This window comes from Rhinoderma darwinii, chromosome 3, assembly GCF_050947455.1.
Source record: "Rhinoderma darwinii isolate aRhiDar2 chromosome 3, aRhiDar2.hap1, whole genome shotgun sequence".
NCBI classification, from domain to species: Eukaryota; Metazoa; Chordata; class Amphibia; order Anura; family Rhinodermatidae; genus Rhinoderma; species Rhinoderma darwinii.
In genome coordinates this window covers 109,177,116-109,199,615 of record NC_134689.1, presented here as the reverse complement: position 1 = coordinate 109,199,615, position 22,500 = coordinate 109,177,116, and the positions used below count along the sequence as shown (strand labels likewise).

The 22,500-nt window shown below is 40.6% G+C and overlaps 1 protein-coding gene across 1 annotated transcript in view; it reads left to right on the top strand.

Annotated features, from left to right (window-relative positions):
- ARHGAP26 (Rho GTPase activating protein 26) overlaps window positions 1-22,500 on the top strand; it is a 467,460-nt gene that overhangs the window by 408,749 nt on the left and 36,211 nt on the right. The window contains exon 21 of the mRNA XM_075856546.1: window positions 18,901-19,005. Coding sequence (XP_075712661.1) covers window positions 18,901-19,005 — 105 coding nt within the window. The remainder of the gene's footprint in view (window positions 1-18,900; window positions 19,006-22,500) is intronic.

Sequence of the window (22,500 nt, the reverse complement as noted above, 5' to 3'; positions counted from 1 at the left end):
CTACTGCGTCTCGGCCGTATTGTGTATGACCACCCTATTAGATGCTGCCTAGCTCTATTGTTCATGGATAGAAATTAAATCATGTAAAATCGTATGCATACGGACCTGTGAATTTCAATATGCATACACCGAGAATAGGTAACATACATTTTGTTCAAATCTCCTAAATCTACCCACCAAAATGTTATTTATAAGTGTTATGGACCTTATTTTGTTCACATATTTGCATTTCCGCATTTACAGCAGTGCCAGGGCATATTGATTTAGTCAATAGAAGTGTGTATATAGAGGCATAGCTAGACTTTCCTTCATCTGGGGAAAATATTTAGTTTAATGAATGTCCGTTAGCATGTGTAACGCCCACGGCCGCAGACCGTCGTTCTGACTTACCCCTCGACGGCCACGGCCATATACTTGTGCTTGCCTGGCCGGCATCTCCCTCCTAGGAGCACTCACTTCCGATCCGCTCTGCTGTGTCCCGTAGGGTGAGTGCGCACATGTAAAGAATCACCAATTAGCCCCTCATCACCCTGGACTATATAAAGGGCTCTGCCCCTTTACTCCTTGCCTGAGCATTGTGTATACCCATGTTAGTCTTAGCAAATGGTTCCTTAGTGTTATCCTGTTCCCGTTGTTCCCGTGCCCTGCTATCTGTATCCCCTGCTGTGTTTGATCCTGAGCCTTAGAGTGTTGGAGTTGTGTTGTGCCATCTGTGACGTCTGCTGTCTCACACCATGTCTGGTGTCACCTGCCACGCCTGATATCATCCGCCACGTGTGGCATCCTTTGCCCTCAAGTTTATCTTTGCCTAAGCCTCCACTACTGTCTGGACTATCAAAGGTACTCTTGTAATAGGACTGTTTGACCAGCTGTTACTCCGCTGCGGTGGTGCGGCCTAGTGGGTCCACATGCCCGCGAATTGATGCAGCATGCACTCCTATCTGTAAAATTAAGGCTGATGGCTGTAAGAAGTGATCTGTCAAACCAGGACTGTGGCATAAGAGGAAATAAGATGAACTATCAATCACGTGATGCATGATGAATTTCGCACATCTTGCTTGATATGTTAGACTCACTACTTTTTTTTTGTTATGCCTGCTCACGGATGGTGTATTTTATATCGGTATTTTGTGCCAAAAAATGGCGCACGCCATTGATAAACCTCTAAATCTTTTTAAAAATGCTAAATGGCCAGGATTCCCATGTAATCTGGGGGTGCCACTGAAGTCCATACACGAAATGAGGCAAATGAGACCAGGAAGTAAAGTTCACCAATTTAGGATAATATACACTAGTCCTTCTCAATGAATTAGAATATCATCAAAAACGTAATTTATTTCGGTAATTCAATTCAAAAAGTGATACTCATATATTATATAGATTCATTACACACAGAGTGATCTATTTCCAGCAATTTTTTCTTTTAATGTTGATGATCATGGCTAACCGTTAATGAAAACCCAAAATTTAGTCTCTCAGAAAATTAGAATATTATATACGCCCAATTTCAAAAATGAATTTTAATTCCGAAATGTTGGCCTACTGAAAAGTATGTACAGTATATGCACTCAATACTTGTTCGGGGCTCCTTTTGCATGACTTACTGCATAAAAGCAGCATGGCATGGAGGCGATCAGCCTGTGGCACTGCTGAGGTGTTATGGAAGCCCAGGTCGCTTTGTTAGGGCCTTCAGCTCGCCTGCATTGTTGGGTCTGGTGTCTCATCTTCCTCTTGACAATACAGCAAGAGCGAGGAAAGCGTGTGCGAATCTATGGGGTAACACTGTCGGTAGCTGATTGGACAGTGTCACAGCCCTAGTAACACGCCCCCTTGCCATTACACGCCCGATTGACCGTTCAGGGGGTTATTTAAATATCGGGCGCCAAATATAACGGCACCGATATCTAAATAACGGAGAATGGTAGAAAAAAGTAATGTAAAGTCCCCTAGGGTTTGTGCAGCCCTGCCCATTACATACTGCCCTCAGCTGCACATATATGGGCAGATGAAAGGTTCTTTTTAAGTCTTTGACACATTACTTTGGCCATTGAATGGTTATTGCAGAACTTGCATATAGTAAGTTCTAGACCACGTGAGGCATATGCCAACAGCAGCCATACAAAATCCAAGTAAAGGTCTGCATAAGAAGTAAAAGGGTGGTTTCACAAAGAGCATGGTATTTTTTTTTTTTTTTAGTTTTTTTTTTAAAACCCTGATTTTGGGGTTTTTGAGCCAAAGTCAGAAGTCGATCCAGGAGGAAGGAAACCTAAATCATTCCTTTATTTTTCCAATTCCTTTTGATTCCACTTCTGGTTTTAGCTCAAGAAATTGCATGAAAAACTGTGATGCATTTCCAAAAGTGCTGTGTGATAAACCACCCTAAAGCCATTATCACACAACGTTTTGATGCCATTTTTGGCTCCGTTTCTTTGAGCCAAACACAGAAGTGGACATAAAAGAAAAGAGACATTTCAGTCTTTTCTTTATAACTTTCCTTTTTTTTATACACTTTTGGGTTTGGCTAAAAAAAAAACCATCAAAACTTTGTGTGTATGAGCCTGGCTTTAGGCTAGTTTCACACATTCCGTTTTTAATGCAGTTTTTTTTTTTTGGTTGTTGAAGCAGGAGTGGATCCAAAAGTAAGGAAAAAGTATCAAGTAAATGCTTCTCCTTTCTTATGTTTCCATTTCTGTGTTTGGCTCTTAAAACTGCACCTAAAACTGCATTAAAACTGTGTGTGTGTTCCTGGTCTAAAGTACTTACTTTATTACATTGCTATTTTGCACATGAAGTTATTCTCGCCTACCTGATGAACATGGTGCTCAGACGCCCATCCCCTCCATGAGCTCCATCATCTACAGAGCAGGCTCAGATTTCTTCTGTCTAAACAATTTTTAATGTATATAACAGAAATGAAAAGTATGTCTGGAATAACAGTATCGTTATATAATTTGTTATGTTAAATGGAGACAGATCTATAGATTTCCAAAGGAAAGCAAGGAAAATTTCTATTGCAATTTTTTTTTTTCTGGATCATAATCCAGTATTTAAGTTACACTGTCAAACTTTGATTTATTGAATCAGTCTATGAGGTGTCCACTACAGACTTCAATATATGTAAATGTAGTAATCACGCGGTTAACCATTTTAGTATTTTTTTGTTGCAGGGAGTTTTAAAACACATTACAAACATGATAATGAAAGTGACTTCCTTCAGCGCCATTATTTTTTTTTAAATTTCTATTTAGCAATATTGGGTTTTTTTGTTGACATCATGGTGCCGTGGTGAATTAATAGAGTTTTCTAACTATAGCGCAGGGGTCTCAAACTCGGCCGGGTAAGTGGGCCGCATATAGAAAAAATGGGAAGTTGACGGGCCGCATTACTTTCAAATTTGATACAATACAAAATTATTTTTAATCAATTAGTTATTTGAACGACTATAACACTACATTACTATAATAGCGCTAGGTTTAAAATTTGAGATATTTCTCCACGTGCTTATTTCAACAATCCAGCTTTCCAGTTTAAGTGTCGCTAAATGCAGTCCGGCGGCTCAGTTAGCACACATGTCAAGATTGGGCAGCCCCTTTTTAGATAGTGCCGCAGTGCCCTCTGTGGATGCTGCCGCAGTGCCCTCTGTGGATGCTGCCGCAGTGCCCTCTGTGGATGCTGCCGCAGTGCCCTCTGTGGATGCTGCCGCAGTGCCCTCTGTGGATGCTGCCGCAGTGCCCTCTGTGGATAATGCAACACACCCCTAGATAAGTCCACAGTGCCCTCTGTCGATAAGGCCACAGTGCCCTCTGTCGATAAGGCCACAGTGCCCTCTGTCGATAAGGCCACAGTGCCCTCTGTCGATAAGGCCACAGTGCCCTCTGTCGATAAGGCCACAGTGCCCTCTGTCGATAAGGCCACAGTGCCCTCTGTCGATAAGGCCACAGTGCCCTCTGTCGATAAGGCCACAGTGCCCTCTGTAGATAAGGCAACACACCCCTAGATAATGCCAGTGTCCTCTTCAGATACTGTCACACAACCACTTGTAGATAACGCCACAGTGCCCCCTGTAGAGGCTGCCACAGTGCCCCCTGTAGAGGCTGCCACAGTGCCCCCTGTAGAGGCTGCCACAGTGCCCCCTGTAGAGGCTGCCAAAGTGCCCCCTGTAGAGGCTGCCCCAGTGCCCTCTGTAGAGGCTGCCCCAGTGCTTTCTGTAGAGGCTGCCCCAGTGCCCTCTGTAGAGGCTGCCCCAGTGCCCTCTGTAGAGGCTGCCCCAGTGATGTCAGGGGCTTGCCCAGAGCTGGAGTCCCAGGCAGAGCGCTAGTAGGCTCTTCCTGGGACTCCAGCTGTGCTCCTGACATCACTGGGACTCCTGCTCGGGGGAAGCCCCTGACATCATTGTCGATGTATGGACAGCGATGTCAGAGGCTTCCCCAGAGTCCCGGAGCAGAGCCGATAATAGCGCTCTGCCCGGGACTCCGCTCTGGGGAAGACCCTGACACACTGTCCATATATGGGCAGCGATGTCAGGGAATTCCACAGCGTCCCGGAGCAGAGCCGACACCAGCGCTCTGCTCGGGACTCCGGCTCTGGGGAAGCCCCAGACATCGCTGTTCATATGTGGACAGCGATGTCAGGGAATTCCAGAGTCTCGGAGCAGAGCCGATACTAGCGGCTCTGTGTCCCGCGGGCCGCAGATGACAGCCCCAGGGGCCGCGTGCTTGAGACCCCTGCTATAGCGTGTAGTCGGGACGAATTTCCTAAAATGTTTTATTCAGTAGAGGAAAATTTCTCACCTAGGCCCTTTTATTTATCTTTTACACAAGTGACCAGATAAAGTTCTTATTCCAAACATTCTGCTTGCACCCACTGCCCCAACAGTCTACCAGTAATTGCCTGGTGCCAGTGATACTATGCACATTATGCTTCTTATCTGAAAAAACAAACAAACCTTGTCAGCTAGTATTAAATGGACACAAACTTTTCAAACCGCTTATGCTGATCTAATAGTATAACTGATATAGAACAACTTTGTAATTTGCTTACCGTTAAAATGTAATTGTTTATCCATGAAAATTCTGTGTGAGGTTACGGTCACTAGATGTCTACCTTCCTGTAATAGTCTGTCCACTCCCTGTTATCAAGCATTGACCAAACCTGCAGAACAGAGAAAATGGACTGCAGAAGGCCCCGTTCCCCCCCCCCCCCCGGATGTCTCTTCACTGCCTGCCCATACAATTCTATGGAGAGGGGAGTACAAGAGGAGGGAGCAGAGAGAGTGCGACTCGGCAACACACACTGCATTTAAAGGAACAGTGTCATCACAATTTTTTTTTTAATATGTTAAAGATGTTAGTGCTTTATTAAAAACGTTTGGATTAATTTGTGTGTTTGTGTGTTACTTTTTCTTATTTTTACACTTTTTCTTCCCTATGGGGGCTGCCATTTTTTTTTCCATTTCTGTATGTGTCGATTAACGACACATACAGACATGGAATACGGCAGCCACAGTCCCATAGGGACTGCGAACGGGTCCCGTCCCATCCACTTCTGTGTACGCCATCTGTGTGGGAACGGCGCATGCGCCGCTCCCACACAGTCCAATTTGAAATGCGTGCCGTCCGGCGCCATTTTCCTGTGGACCGGAAGTCGCGGCCGGACAGTAAGATTACTACTTCCGGTCGCGGCTTCCGGACTTGTGCACTTGGACCAGCGGCAGCAGACGGAGCGGACGGGCCGGAGGGAGCCGCGGCGGCAGGAGCAGGTAAGAGATTTCTATGTATGTTCGTGTTTGTGTGTGTTTACTACTGTATGTAAACCTACTACACTGTGTGTTAGCTCAAAAATGGCGACACACAGTGTAGGAGGTTAGACCATTCAATCCCCTCGTTTATCCCGGCACTAGCCAGGATAAAGGAGGGGGGGATTCTCAGAGCTCACTAGAGCGAGTGCTTTTTTCCAAATTTTGCAGCAGAAAGCAATGTGGTTGCTTTACCACATGCAATGCTGCAATTTTGGGAATAGCTCCATCTAGTGACCAGCACTGGGAAATATTATAAATTAGAATCTAATTTATAATATTTCCTGACTCGTGAAAAAAATAAAAAAAATGTGAACAATGTTTAATCACCTACACACTAAATGTTTAACTAAAAAAAAAAATACATGTTTTGCTGGCAACACATTCCCTTTAAGTCTATGGAGGGGGAAGGGTGAGCAGATGGAAGAAGTAGGAGCAGAGAGAAGCACACAGATGCTGCTGTTAGATGTCAATCTCACCCCAGTGATAGATTATCAGCTACACTGCTTATTACTGCTGTACAATCTTCCCAATGCTTTTAGAGCCTTTATATATGTGATATATAGACATCGGAGAGTACGATTCTCCTTTTCTCTGTGTACAGTGTATAGAAGACTTGATAGCAGTTATGCTCTTCCACCCACTAGCTTTGAGTCAACTGTGAAGTAGAGATAAAGCCTGCAGAGGGGAAAACTGCTAAATAATGCCACATACAAGTCGTAGTGGCCAGAAATAGTGTTATTCCTCATGTACGCACATATGACAGCTTATTCTGAAAAGTCACCTGAAAAGTTAGGTACGCTTTGTCCTTGACGCATTGCTCGCTATAATTCTCTGAAGTAAAAAAACAAACTTAGTTTGTTCTAGCCACTTCAATAGTGTCCCATAGTCCACAATTATGGGCAATATTTGAGGGACTGCTGTGTAAAGTGGGTTTTACACTAGACTATTATCGGGCAGACGAGCGTTAATAGAACGCTCGTTGTCGATAAACGCTCGATCATCTGCTGGTCGTTTAAAAAAGTGAAATATTATCGTTGTCAGCAGCACATCTCCCTGTGTAAACAGGGAGACGCGCTGCCGACATGATGATGTATGGGGACGAGCGATCGAGGTAACGACTGCTTGTCCCTATACATAGCTACGCGTGACAGGAGCAAACGAGCGCCGATCAACAATGTCTCGTTGATCGGCGCTCGCTGCACTGGCCGCTTATCGGCCGGTGTAAAGGGGCCTTTACTGAAGGCTCTGTTATGCCACAGGCTTGTGTTGTGAGATCACTGCACACATCATCATTATCATCTTTATGATTATGGTTTGTTAAATATTTTTACTGGAGAACCCTTATGCTCAACTAACCGCACATCAAAGTTTTCTTTTTGTTTTTTTAAGTAGGTTGACATTGCTTTAGCATCACAGCTCACAACCAAATGGTCTGACCTTCTTTATAAGGACTATAAACCGCTTTCCGTTTTTAAGTGGTGGAACTGATTGATTGTACATATGATAAATCTGACTGGTGGTCTTTACCATTTTGTTACACAAGAGGCAACTATCCCTCGGAACACAATGCGAAGACCGCATTTAACATCTTGATGTCTGTTTTTGGCTTGTGTAGTTACCCCCCCAGAAACAAACTTGCTATTTTGGTGGATGAAATAATTCTCTGCTTTCTGAAAGTTGTGTACCACTGTTGGTAATTGTTGTACACTAATCCTGTACTGTGAATTTTTGGTGTGTGATGATTGATTGTACAGTTGCTGTAAAGTTTGTTCTTTATATACGTAGTTACATTTTGCTGCCCTGTTTTCTTCAGTGACCATTACATTGTTTTCCGTCTAATGGCACTTTGTAAAGCAGATTGATGGCAGTCTCCAGTGAGCACTTCTAGATATCTGTTGTGTGTTTGCGTGCTGGAAGCATTATCTCCTAATGACTATTTAAACGGAAATGTTTATCGTTTTTAAGTGTTCTATTCATTTAAAACTGCACGCTGCCTTTTCTATCATGATTATTTTCTCTTATCTTAATTAATATAGCTTTTTAGTCAAGAATGGGTTGAGTTGTATTCTCTTTAATCACAATGGAACAGATCAAATTAGTTATTGGTAGTGTATTATTAACCCCTTAATGACCAGGCCTGAAAAGACCCTAATGACCAGATAAATGTTTTCGTTTTTGTCTCGCCGCCTTTCAGCAGCCATAAATATTAATTTGATCATTGACGTGGCTGTATGAGGCCTTGGCTTATGTGGGAGAAATTGTATTTTTTTTCCTATGCGGTTTGGGGGTACAAATAATTTACAGTGTAATTTATTTTTGCAACGTGAATATAGCATAAAGTGATTTTTGGCGGCTTTTTTTTCCTATACCGCTCACTTTCATGCTAAATAACCGGTTAAATTGAGTTTTATGGTTTATTACGGAAGATGTGTAGGTTTTTATATAATATATGGGAAATAATATATGACCTTTAAAAAAAAAAAACGAAAGACATTTCTTTATTATGCTTTTTATTTGTTGTTACTTTTTTAAGTTAACTTAATTTTTTTTATTTATGTATGTAACAGCAAGCTTATAGAACAGAAAGCTTTTCGGTCCTTTCCATGTCCCCAGGACTGACTGCAGAGGGTTCATCCAGTTTCTGATCGTGTCACAGAGTTTCCTGTGATGCGATCGAAGAGGATAATGCCCCTTTGATCGTGTCACGGACCGTGTCGATCAAATTGTTAAACAACTGGGGTCGGAGTTTCCTCCAATCCCAGTTGACTTCACTAGGCTTCTTTAAGTACAGGAGCTGTCAGTAAGAGCTCCTGCTTAGAGAATAAGCCTTTTCTACAGCGATGCCAAAAGACGTCATCGTAGAGTCAGGACCTGCACCTTCAGTCCTCAAAAGGCACTGGGCGTTCGGGAAAGGAGTTAATGGGAAGTGTTTCCGACATTCTGTATTATTGTTGGTATTTTGCCTTTCAGTATTTAACCCAATCCCGACAACCGCCGTATATACTATACGGTGGAGTACGGAGTGGGCTTACGGGCTGAGCCTGCTCCATAGAACGAGTGTGTCGGCTGTATCTTACTGACGACACTTTAGTGTAATGAGTGGCATGGGGGGGTGGCCCCATCTGACAAGCCATCACCCCCCCTAATGCGAATGTGGGTGCCGATGGTCGTTATGGCAGCCTGTGGGCCTAATGAAGGCATTCAGGTCTGCCATCTTTGTATACCTATTAAGCGCTGCCGGGATGTTGTATAAGGCATATAACAATCTCATGCGGCTTGTTCTGCATGCTGGAGGATATGAAAATATTCAGGTGGAGGGGGGGGGGGGGCATTCATAACATTTTTGCACTTCGCCCACCAGTGTGGTAAAATGGCCCTTTCTCTCAACTCAAAGATACCAGCCAGTGACCATTCTCATCTGTTTATGGCCAGGATCACACACGCAGTTTTGATGCAGTTTTTGTCTCCGTTTTTTGAACACAGCTAGAAGTGGATCCAAAAGGCAGGAAAGGTATAAAGAAAATACTGATGCATCCCCTTTCTTTTGTGTCCACTCCTGTGTTTGGCCAAACAAACTGAGGCAAAAAACTGCATCAAAACTGTGTGTGAGATCCTGGCCTAAAGTGTAATCCCTCACATAGCAACATTTGAGATAATGTAGGATATTTTTAAAATGTACTAACAGTTGGGGTACGTGCACATGACCTGTTAAACGTCCCGAAAAATGGCTGTAAATTCGGAAGCAGAACGCTTCTAAGCATCTGCCCACCGATTTCAATGGGAAATACGGCGTTCTGTTCAGACAGGGCGTTTTTTCCACCTCATTTTCGAAAAATGGCGCGTAAAAAGACGTCCGCAGAATAGTGCGTGTCACTTCTTGAGCCGTTTTTGGAGTTGTTTTTCATTGACTCTTAAGAAAAACAGCTCCAAAAACGGCCGTGAAAAACGTGAGTTGCTTAAAAAAACGTCTGAAAATCAGGAGCTGTTTTCCCTTGAAAACAGCTCTGTATTTTCAGACTTTTTTAGCCAAGTGTGAGCACATACCCTTATCGGTCTGTTCTGACAGGCATGCACTATAGAGATCCCTGATGAGGTCACGTCCTCTATTTATACTCAGGACTTTATGACATAGGGGCATCCACTTTGTCTAGCGGAAAGACCGTAACCAATATAAAAGGGAGTTCTTTACTGTAGAGCACTAAGACTATGGAACACTCTTTCACTGAGTTAATCATGACAACGTCCTATGACAGAGTTTTAACGGGGCCTGGATTCCTTTATTGAAAGTAGTAATATTGGAAGTTGTCAGCACTAGATTTCTAGAGAGGGGTCGTTGATGAAGGAATTTATTCTTTTTGCCATATTTGGAGTATAGTAGGAATTGTTTCCCTAAGATGAGCAAAATTGACTTCTGCCTAGTGCCATTGCTAGAGTCTTAAAAAATCAGGGGCACATGCTCCAAGACATGTTTTGCGCCCACCAAAAAACGACTCGTCTCTGCACACAATTTGTCCATCCTTCTGCTACCCCAAATGCCGCTCTCAGAACCTCCCACGCAGTATTACTGCCATCTTTTGAACCTTACAAAGCAATAGTGCCCCACACCGTAATAAGTACCCCTTTGTTCCTACCAAAAAGTGATAGTTGCATCCCTTTGTGCCTCACACAGTAATGAAACCTACTTTGTGCCCTTCACAAAGTAACACTTCCACCCTTTGTGGGCCCCAAATGTTATAGTTGCCCCTTCTGTGCCACACAATGTTATAGTGGGCCCTTTTATAGGCATTAAGAATACAATACAAAACAAACCAAGTATTTCTTATATATTGATATCATGGCTTTGAGAGGGGCCAAAGCAACATGAGAAAACACCAGTATTATAAGTTGTACAGTAGTTGGTGGGCCTTTTTAAATATTTTTCATTGAAGGCTAGTTTGTGTATATGTTTGTTTTTTGAAATTTATAGTGTCTATTCTTGGCAAAATCAGAAACCTCTTATCAGAAGTTTTATAAGAAAGTTCCTGTACTCGCCATGGCATCGTTTTTTACAGCATACAATACATAAAACCCCTACAGTTACAGAGGTGTGCAATTTTCCTAAACTTTTTTTTATCTCGCTGTTCTATTTTGCTTTTTAGCTACCCTATTCTCATTCGATGTAGAATGTCAACACTTTACAGCTGTTTTATTTGCAGGTTTAGTAACTGTGCCAGAGATGACTACCTGCTCTCAAACCGAATCATGTCACCAGAGAATTAAGGCAAAAAACTATAGTATTAAGAACTTACTCTGTGTACATTAAGACCTATCAAAAATTACAAGTAGTCTGTTCACTTTATTTTCAATATACAAGATGAATATCAAGTCTACCTTGCTTTCCCATCCTATTATTTACATTGTTCCTGGTTATGACACATACGTAGTTATGGACTAGAGAATACAATTCATGAATTCAGATGAGAAAAATCCTCATAAATGTGTAGTTATAGCCACACCATGTCTTTACAAAAGTAATATGTATTTTTTTTTTCACCAACAAATATTTCATATTTAAATATAAATATATATATATATGTGTGTGTGTATGTATATATATTATTATTTATTTACTTTATTTTAAATTAAATATAGATTAATGTTCTATGCGTTCAGTGGGGAGCGCTTTACCCCCTCTGGTAATTTTGTGACATCAGCAAACAATTAGTTTGCACGTAAGGAAACCAAAGGAATAACTGTTTTGTAAAACAAGAACTATGTTTCTCTGTGAAGTGTTTTTTAAGTCAATGCAGTAGGAGTTGAGTCACTTGTGCCGCATTTGATTACTCAGGTCAAATACTCCGCATAAATGGTTGCATTCAAAACACTCTTAAAGAGGCTCTGTCACCAGATTATAAGCACCCTATCTCCTACATAATATGATCGGCGCTGTAATGTAGATAAGTGTCTTTATTTTTAAAAACTATCGTTTTTTAGCAAATGATGAACAATTTTAAATTTTTGCTAATTAGTTTCTTAATAGACAACTGGGCGTTTTTTACCAACTGGGCGTTGTGAAGAGAAGTGTATGACGCTGACCAAACAGTGACCAATCAGCGTCATACACTTCTCATCGTTCCAGCACAGCTTCTTTCACTGCACACACAGCGTGATCTTGCTGTGAATGACAGCACAGAGTGATCACGCTGTGCTGTCACTTACTCGCACATTAACTTTTCCGAAGTATCTTGAGAGTGAAGAGACATTGCCTCCAGCCGAGATGCGATGTCTATTCACACTCCCGACACTTCGGTAAAGTTGATGTGGGACTACTCACACAGCACAGCGTGATCTTGCTGTGAATGACAGCACAGCGTGATCTCACGAGATCACGCTGTGTGCAGTGAAAGTGAAAATAAAAACCACGGTTATCTACATTACAGCGCCGAACAGATTATGTAGGAGATAGGGCCCTTATAATCTGGTGACAGAGCCTCTTTAAAATTTCTTAAAATTCCCAATTTGCGTGCTACAAACTTTTTAAGGATTTGTTCTTCGGTAGGCAGCCACCTAGCATCAGATATTGTGTGCCGGCAGCCGCCTCCCGAAGTTTCCGGGGGAACGAAAAGTGTCCGCTATGCTACCTCGTAGCAGTGTGGTACTCCCGTGTGCGTGCATGAGATTACCTCAGAATTTTTCCGGTGGCAATGGAGCAGGGCTTTCTTTCTATGTCGGGTAGCAGAGCAGACACTTTTCGTTCCAACAGCAATTTCGCGAGGCGGGCGCCGGCACCCAATAAATGTTGCTAGGTGGCTGGCCTATTCCTTAGAACAAATACAGTTTGCTGATCATAGATTCCTGCAAACTAAGCTTTCTTTGTTAGTAACCGCAGTACTGGTAATAGTCTCCTTGTACATGAATTGCTACTGTTTTTAATACTCTTTTGGCTATGGCAGTTATGGGTTTCATAAAGTATGCAATTTTAAAATGTACCCCACCCTTAGTGAAAAACAAATTACAATGAATGCTTGTATGGAAAATTAAACTCAAAATATGTCAATTTACAACACTAGAATTATAGAATCTTCTTAATTTGTAATGGATGCCTTTTTCTTGCACCTTTTCAGCACAAGAAAAGCATTATAGTGCAACATTTACAGAGGTTCTAAACCCTATATGAATAAAACTGTTTAGTCATCAAATTAAAAAACACCAAAAAGTGTTACGGTACTTCTGTAAAATAAAGACAAGCTACAAAGAAAGATATATATGGCCCAGGTATATATCATCGAAATTCATTTTTCTTAGGGTAAAATCATTAAAATACACTTAATATTAAAAATAAATGGGAATACCACAGTAGTAGGGACTATGTAAAAAGGTACCTATGCTAAACAGTTATGGCATCACTCAGGGTATGTTACGCATCATAAATCGGGGCCAAAATAATTAAATGCCATAAAGTGCCAAAAAGGCAGGTAGTCTAATAATAAAGTGCCAAGTGCAAGCTATTAGGTCAACTGAACATCCCATCCGACAAGCTGAAGCCGTACTAAGCAGTATATAATAAAACAGCAGGAACATGGTGCAAAAATGGGGGGGAGGGAATAAATAGGGTCACTACGTCTCATATCCGCTTCATCAAAGGGTTTTGATGCAGTGTAAGCTATGGACATGTATATGTATTACTTTTGAAGTTCTGCTTCTGTCCTTTATATAATATTTACTTTATTGATGTGCTATAGTATATTTATATATATCTCTACTATAGACTAGAGGAGAAATTGTACTTATAAATATACATACTACCGACACCCTGATGAAAACATCCACCGTTTGTGCCATTGGTTAAATTCAGAGAACTAAAAAATCTGTCCATATTGTACAATGTATTATTTCATAAGAGGTTGTAACTCCTTTTATCGCTCATTGTAGTTTTTCCAGCTTTAACCCTCCACTATGTTTTTGAGTTACAATCAGCATTGGTTTATATTATTTTCTCTTCAGTTAAATTATTTCTTACCTTGCATTCACTCACAGGTAGTAATGTGATGGTATAAGGCTGCATGACTATCACATGGCAAAAAAAAAAAGGTATTCGTAATGAAAATGTCTATCATTCCTAGAAATGTATATACTTTAAAGTCCAGTAAGTCAAGAAGTGGCGCTTGTAGGAGACTTTCACCAATTACATAGGTTGCTGCTCAAAATTAAATCTGAGGCCATATGACAGGCAAGTTTAGTTTGTAGCGGAAGCTGATAAATTATGTATTTTACTTATTCGTAGAGGGCTGGACAGGAGCAGAAGCCCTAATTAATATTAATGCCCATTTTGATTAAGATATTCACGTAAAAAGCAGGAGAAGTTAATTAAAGAATATAATTCTCAGTCATTGCAAAATATATTTATTTTTATTATTGTAATAAAATTAAAGTATTACAGTATTTTGTGGCGTGACTTTCAGGGATGCAGAGAGACTTTGTTATGTAATTTAACCACATCCTTGTTTGCTATTTTTGTGTGATTTGTAGTAACGAAAGTCAGTGTAAAAGAGAAGTCACAAATGAGTTTTGGTTCTTTCTCTGATTTTGTATTTATAGATGCATTCATAGCTACTCAACCCTTTCAATATTAGGATATTTGCTTGCTGTCTTGCATTTTTCCGCTTAAAGGGTTATTCCCAAGTTGAGTCATATTTTTTTTTAAATGCATCCGAAACTTAATTAAAATTCTAAATCTAGTATTGTAAATAATAAATATAAAAAATCCTTCCCTAACTACCTTTTTTTCCAACTAGATAACGCAGCTAGTGCTGGTTCTTTTTTTAAAAGGGGGCGTGAGCAGCTCGATGTCAATCAAGCCGCTCTGCTCTGGGGGTGCGCGCTCCCGACGTTGCTAGACAATCTAGTTCTAGCAGCATCTGGAGAACGATCGTCTCAACCAGGCATGGTAAGCGTGGTAGAGATCACACCCCCCCCCCCTATTCCCTTTTATATAGTTCTACAGTGCCACTTTGTATTTCACGGCACCCCGTCCCTCCTCCCTGCAAACCCTCACCACCCTTCGCGGTAACCCCCTCACAGAAAGCCACAACCCTTTCCCCCTGTGTGAATACCTACCTAGAATGCTGGAGCCGACCGCTGATCCCCCCTCCCCCCCCCCCCCGAGAGGCGGTCAGTCCGATATCTAAAGCGCGTTCACGAGAACACTGACATCCTCTCCTAAGGGCGGAGAGGATATCATTTCGCAGGCGCGGCAACCGGCTGAAGGAAAGCAGTGGTGGCTGGATCCCTAGACAACGACGAATAAACACAGATGCAATGAACAAGACTTTGAGAGGAAATCCCAGGAAGAGTACATAATCAGAACCTGACCCCTCATTCAGCAGTATCCCCCACGCTCCTTGCACCCTAATGCTCTTCATGTCGGTCATACACAGATAATGGGATGTGACTGGTTCATGGAGCTTTATGTATACTACCCTATGATGGCTGGACCATTATACTAAGCAAGCACTTTTTACATTTTGTATCACCCCTTTTTCCTCATAGATTATAAACTCTTGCGAGCAGGGTCCTCACTCCTCCTTGTTTGAATTGTAAATAAGTTTTGTCACTATGTATTGTCTGATATTGTCTGTACATGTTCTCTCTGAATTGTAAAGTGCTGCGGAATATGTTGGCGCTATATAAACATTATTGTTTAGCGTAAAATCCTCTGACCGTTACTGTAACGATACCCGGTACACGCTACCACCATAGCTTATAACCATTATCTCTACAGAAAAATGTTTAATAAAATTCTGACCAATGGAACAGATCTGTCCGACAGAAATTACGCTTTCACTCACTGACTGTCCCCATAAACAATGGTTTCCAACTATTTCCACACAAAAAAAATGGTGTTTGTTAAAGCATTAGATTAGGTTTTAATTTTGTATGTTTATACACCACATGCTGTGTGCATATATATTTTTTTATTACATTTAATTTTGGTAGCACAGTAGCTGTTTGGGGTGTGTACTATGTTTATTTATTTTTTTGTCACATTTGTGGAGAAGGCAAAATGTTGCATGGGCTGTTTCAGCGTTTTTAAGAGCTCAAGCTCTTGTTGATGTAGGCGTGTGTGGTGTAAACCACCTTTGCGCACATTGATCTATTATTTTTACATTAACTTTGTGTGTAAGCCTCTGATTGGAAGAGCAGGTGCAAATCTCGAATTGAATAAAAAAAATTCTATTTAACAGTTATATAAAGTTGGCTATAAGCACGTTAATACAACTTCAATCTTCAGGCTGTCTCCTTTTAGGAAATATATACGTTTTTAACGTCTCTTCTGTGCTGGTGATTTTATGAAGGTGTTTTAGTATAGACAGGCAGATGTGGTATTTATAACCTTTTCACATCTTTAAACTTTTATTATTATAAGGTGATGTATCTTATTTTCTGCTTGGGTGAGATTTTTAGCCTCAAACATTAATATTTATTGTACTTTAGAACAATTTTTTTTTTTAAATTCCGGTTTTATTTCTACATACGAAAACTGTCAAAGCTGCCGGAGGTGCAAGATGTCCTGAAATCCCTGGCAGCGAAAAGGTTAACTCCATGTGCATGGAGCCATACAGTGGTGCACAGACTTCGTGTCGGGTACAATGCTTTTAAAGTAAAAGGGCCTGTTCGACCTTTCCGTTGGAGGAACCGATGAACGTCAAGCCAAATGCAGATCATAGCTTCCGTTTGCATTACCGTTGATTTCTAATGCTTCCGTTGACGTTGGTTTTCGTTTGTTTCCGTTCTGTAAAGTCTCAGTTTTTTTTTGTCACGGAAACAATAGCGCAGACGGCTACGTATATCTGATATTTCCATCTTGCCCCAGTAATGGCACCTACTTGCTCACTTTTTAACCCTTTTGCTTCAGTATGCTTTCCCACAAGTGTAATGTGCAACTACTTCAGTTGTATGTGTTTAGAAATGATATATGATATTATGAAGTTAATCCATTTAAAATAATTTGCCGCAATATTGAGTCACCTATCTCTTCTCCTTTTGCTGTTAAACTTACAATTGAAATACTACCCCTAAAAATGATTATAGTGACTAAGAAGGTGAAGTCTGTAGTGAATCATTTGCTTCTTGTAATGCTTTAGAAACTAAAGTGGAGATTAGAAGGGGGGCTTGAAATAGTTGCACAGTTAATGAGCAGGCTTGTATAAATTGGAATTTGGCCATTTACATTTTCTGCATAAGAACTGCAGTAAAAGTAGATTTGTTAGCGCTCAACATACCAACTGGGGCTGCTGTTACTTGGTGATCATTTATGTTTGACAGATATAGACCAATTGTGTTTAGGTACGGAGCATGAGTAATTGGCCCTCTATCTACATTGGCAGAAATCCCATTATGGTTTTGCATTGATGCTTTCTTCAATATCCTTTCAATGTTTTCAGAAAGCGCAATACATTAAAATCCGGTCGTCTCTTGTGGTTCGACCCTTAAATGGTTCATATAACGTAACTTTTGTCTCCGTTTAGAGGGCAACTGAGGACATAGTATTGGCTTAGATTGATGTTGTCATTCATAAGCATTAACAATTCAGGTACTGAAATGAGTCTACTTAGTACAGCTACGGAATATACATGCTTTTTAAAAGTATACCGATTTTAATTCATTCTACTAAAGTCTTTAGAACAAGTACATCCTTTTTATTTTTCTGTGTTCTTCATAATTCATATAAATGTGTGGTTTAGCTAGATATTTTATCTGACTCTCCGCATAGTGTGGATATTAAAAAGACTGGCATGTGTGGTCAAATTTAATGTAGACAAATGTAGATGTTGTATTTTACATAAATGACAGAGGTTTGGATTACCAACATAAAGTAGACTATTTGCATGGTAAATCAAGGATTGTGGCCGACATTCTTCCACATCCCGGAACTGTTTTTGTGGTTACATATTAAAAGTTTTGGCTGGGTTGATCAATTACATGACAAATTAGGTTTCCTTTTTTTGCAATCCCATTATAAGGAAATCAAGCTGTATTTTGTCTTTTTCCCCCTTTCTGGCTTCCGCAAATGTATCACTGCTTAAAATTGCTCACTGTGCCACAAATGAGTAATGAAAGTCTAGTTAATTGGAACACCAGATTATGTCTTGGGGTTCTTCATGACTGCCATACAATTATTTTCTTCTAAATAAAACCTTTTACTTATGCCAATACACACCACAAATATTTCATATATTAAAGAGAAACGTTCACCTCCACATACATGTCCAGCTGAGTGCAGCATGTAATGGGGAGGAATGAACAAACTCTGGGGCACTTTACATTTTTTTTTTCTACCTCCCTCCGTTATTTAGATATTGGTGCCGTTATATTTGGCGCCCGATATTTAAAAAAAAACCCTGAACAGTCACTGGGGCGTGTTACTATGGCTGTGACACGCTCTCGTTCTCATGCTTTCAAGATCAGTCTTCTGCCAAACTGGCAAGGCGGCGTGTCTCTGCTACGGACAGTGTAAGAGCTGTGGAGAGGAGAGCCTGCTCTCATCTCTTCAGCTCTTGCGAGAGATCAGTCTTGTATTGTCTGCCGAACTGGCAAGGGGGCGGTTCTCTGCTAGGGACAGTGTAAGCGCTCCCCAGCTCTTAGACTGTCCGTAGCAGTGACACGCCCCCTTGCCAGTTCGGGTGAAAAGACTGCAATCGCACACTCTCTCTTCGCTCTTGCTGTGTCACTGTCCATATCTGATTGGGCAGTGTCACAGCCATAATAACACTATGCATTACCAGTACACGCCCTGTTAACTGTTCAGGGGATTATTTAAATATCGGGAGCCAAATATAACGGCACCAATATCTAAATAACGGGGGGAGGTAGAAAAAAAATGTAAAGTGCCTTTACAAATAGTCCCAGAAATCAGAATTTCGGAATATTGCACCTAGGGCTTTTATCCTAGTATAATTTGAAAACTACGTTCTAAGCTCCAGTCTTTATTTTCTAGTTTTCTTGACAGTGAATAGGTTAAATTTTGATGATGTGAAGTAAATTTGATGTGATTCTGTTATTTTGTTTATTCCTTGTTTTAATTTTATTTTCTAAGTGTGCTTTTTTTTTTTTTTTTTTTGTAGTTCACTAAATCCAAGTCCTACATCACCACTTACATGCCCTATGTTCTCTGCCCCGTCAAGTCCAATGCCAACATCATCTACTTCTAATGATTCATCTCCGATCAGGTCAGTGACTATAGTGCTTATCAAGTTGTTCTGCTGGGTTAATTTGTGTTTGGGAAATTATGGTTCAAATATCTTGTGGTTAGATGAGCTTTTGAGGACCCAAAAGTTTGCAGGTGTTTAAAGAGTATGTGCATCTTTGTCATGGACATGCACTAAGGACTCATGGCTGCCGATGTATTATATTGGCTGTCATCACTCAAAAGGGAAAAGGGCCAGGAGAGGTGGGGCACCACTCTAGCCTTGAATACACATAAGTCCACTGTATTCTTACGATGGGGTCATTAAACAAACGGCATATTAATTTTTTGTGCCATTTTTCACAGTGACCCCATAGATTATAATATGATGTATGGTGACAACGAATAAATTTTTCAATCAACTTTTTATAGGGCGTAAACTAGCATTTCCAATAAATATTTGTGATAGACGAACGTCTACAACTTCAGGGTAGTAATGTGCGTTGTCAAAGTTGTACATACAGTGAAATTCGTCTCCTATTGTACAGTAAACCAAAGATTTTTTCCCAGACTGCAACCCACAACCCATGGCTGATTAAAGTCACGGGAAATATCTGTAGGTATATATAGTTTCTAGGCAAGTTGGCAGCCCAATTGCACGTTTGCAATTTTCCTAACAATGCAACAAATTCTGGTAGTATGATTGTAGTGGCTTCACGTGTAGCAATGTACTTAGAATTTTAGCCTTTACATTCCAAAAATAGAGTAATTTGTATTTAGCTGCTTTTCTTTGGCACTCAAAAACTTTAACTCTGAAGTAGGTCTCTTTCTAAGCTTCGTGTACACATAACTGAGCTATTCAGTGATTCGATTATAAAGGAAAGCACCATCAGCATTTCAGCAAAACCTTCTTTTTCCTTTACCTTTCTGTATGAGACTTGCTCAGTACAGTCCATTTATAAACACCAGAGGGGCAGATGGAAAGCTGAGGAATAAATTTTTGGCCCAATGCCCTATTTTCAGGCCAAAACAAATGAGAGGCGCATTATAACTAGGTTATGCTCTTGAAATCTCAGCAGGGTTTGAAGGGTATTCCAGTGGCCAGAATATAGCAGCTCTGACATCACCTCACAAGACACTCAGAGGTGCCAGGAGCACAGTAACCAAAAAACATATAATGTCAAATGGTCCTAGTAGAACTGGCCTAATAAATGTCCCAGTTCTTAATTCGTAAAGAAAATATTTTAAGACTTACAATCTTTAATGAGCCATTGTAATTTGCTAATAGTTGTTGTTTTTTTTTGTGTCCTCATACAGTACGCTCCGCATACAGGATGTTTTTGTAAATCTAGCAGAAAATGTCACATATATCACACAGAATACATCTTCACATAATCGCTCAACATAAACTATCAAGAATAATAAACCATAATAGTAATGTTTATCTTATTGTCTTCAGTTGTGAAGTATAAATTAATTGAGTTTTGACAGATTTTAATACATACCTCCAATATAGGCAAATGATCATATGCACTTGTCTTGCCCTTGGTGTTGTACAGTCGTTATTAGTATTGTAAAAATACCAAATATGACCAGTTATTTATTAGTATCAATCCTATGGAGATGATTCATAACACACATTCACCCTATACAACAGAAGTGGTTGAAATGCCATCTTAATAAAAAAAAAGGTTTTAGCTTTTCTTCTGCTTCAGTCCCTTTATCCCTCTTCTTCGTTGGTGGCTAGTGGGCGGGCAGTAGCGTATCATCACCACCATCACATCCTATGCGATCCCCACTGATCATATGTAAAAGAAGCAGAAGCCCCCTTACAGTAAATGGAGAATAGCCGAGAAATAGAGAAAAAGCCAAAGGCGCTTTTACCACTTTGTTCATGTGATCGGTGGTGTTTGCAGCAATTTTTATTTTTTCGGCAACACGTTTTTAGAGCCATCATTTTTTTTAAATGTCCTGTCCACGTAGGACTTGTTCTTTGTGTGACGAGTTTTCTTTTTTAATTGCACCCTTTTGGAATACATGTAATTTACTGCTAACTACCTCCGTCTAACCACTGAGATGCTTCAGTCGATGCAGCAGGATGTCACTTGTATATTACAGCTGACACTGCCTGCTGGTTGCGCGGGCAACCCCCTACTCCGTAAATTAAGGGACAATTGTACAGATTTTGTGTACTTACCTGAAACATCATAAAGTTTTGCTTTATTTTCTGTGTGGTCAAATCCTGGTGACATCACATACAGCCTAAAGTTTGTGTGAATCTCCATCTATGTTGCTGCCCCTAGGGTTGAATTATTTTAGTTGAGGTTTTCAAAAAAGCTGACGGGAAAGCATCTATGTTTGGTGCAGTTACATAACATTGTTGCTTGTGGTCAGTGACTTATGCAATGTTAAAGTGCCTGATGGTGGCTTAGCCGTTCGCTTGTTAGGGCTTCTGGCCCCATCTCCCTTTATGCTCATCTCGACACGTTTTTCAATTCCGATTTTTAGTGTTGTTCCCCATTCTTTAACTTGGTCACTTCCCTATTTAGTCTTCTACTCCTAAAATGCATTTTAACTGATGATCATTCTCTTGTCATCAAGTTTTGATATGTGAAGAATGCTGAGTAAAATATAATTTATTTAACCATTCTAGAGCTCCAAGCTTAGTGTAAAAAACTTGAATATCATGTTTTTTTTAATCTGAAGACTAACCTATTTTTTACGTTGGTTATTATGAATGAAACTCTGCTGGATTTACAGATGTATTCCTTATTTACACATACATCGCAGTAAACCAAAGTTTTCTTTATAGCAATTTGTTGTCAAGGCATTGTTTATTTACTGTTGCCTATATAGCACTAACATATCTACTTTACTGTACAAAGTGTCATCACTCATATCACAATCTAACTTTCCTATATAAAAAACACAAACACTATTTGTTAATTTTCACCGAAAGACGATTAACCCATCCGTATGTTACTGAAGTATGGGAGAAAATCAGAGGACCATCAAAGCGGGAGAACATACAAACTCTATACAACTGGTGCCCTTGGCCAGATTCAAATCCAGGACCCCTGTTTTGCAATACAACAGTGCTAATCATTTTGGTGACCTTATATATGTTTTACTCTATAAATGGCATAATTGTGAACCCATGGAGATGCTCCTGATGGATATAAATGACCTTGACCTCTAATGCTAGATGTATTCATTGAAGGGGTGTACGCATCTTAGACGTTTATGTCTGCAGGATATGCCATAAATGTCTGATAGAGGCGCGCCAGCTCTGGGACCCACACCTATCTCGAGAATGTGGGTTCCCGACCCTGTCCTCGCCTTCTGAGGCAGCTGCAGGCCGCTGCATCCAGGCACAGACTCAGTGGAGAGGTGGCCAGGAGTATGGAAACAGCTGAGCTCGCTGTGCTTCTCTATTTACGTACTCCCGGTCACCTCTCCATTGAGTCTCCGCTTTGATGCGGCAAACAACGGCCGCCCCACAATGCGGAGATGTTGCGAGGAACCTTGTTCTAGAGAT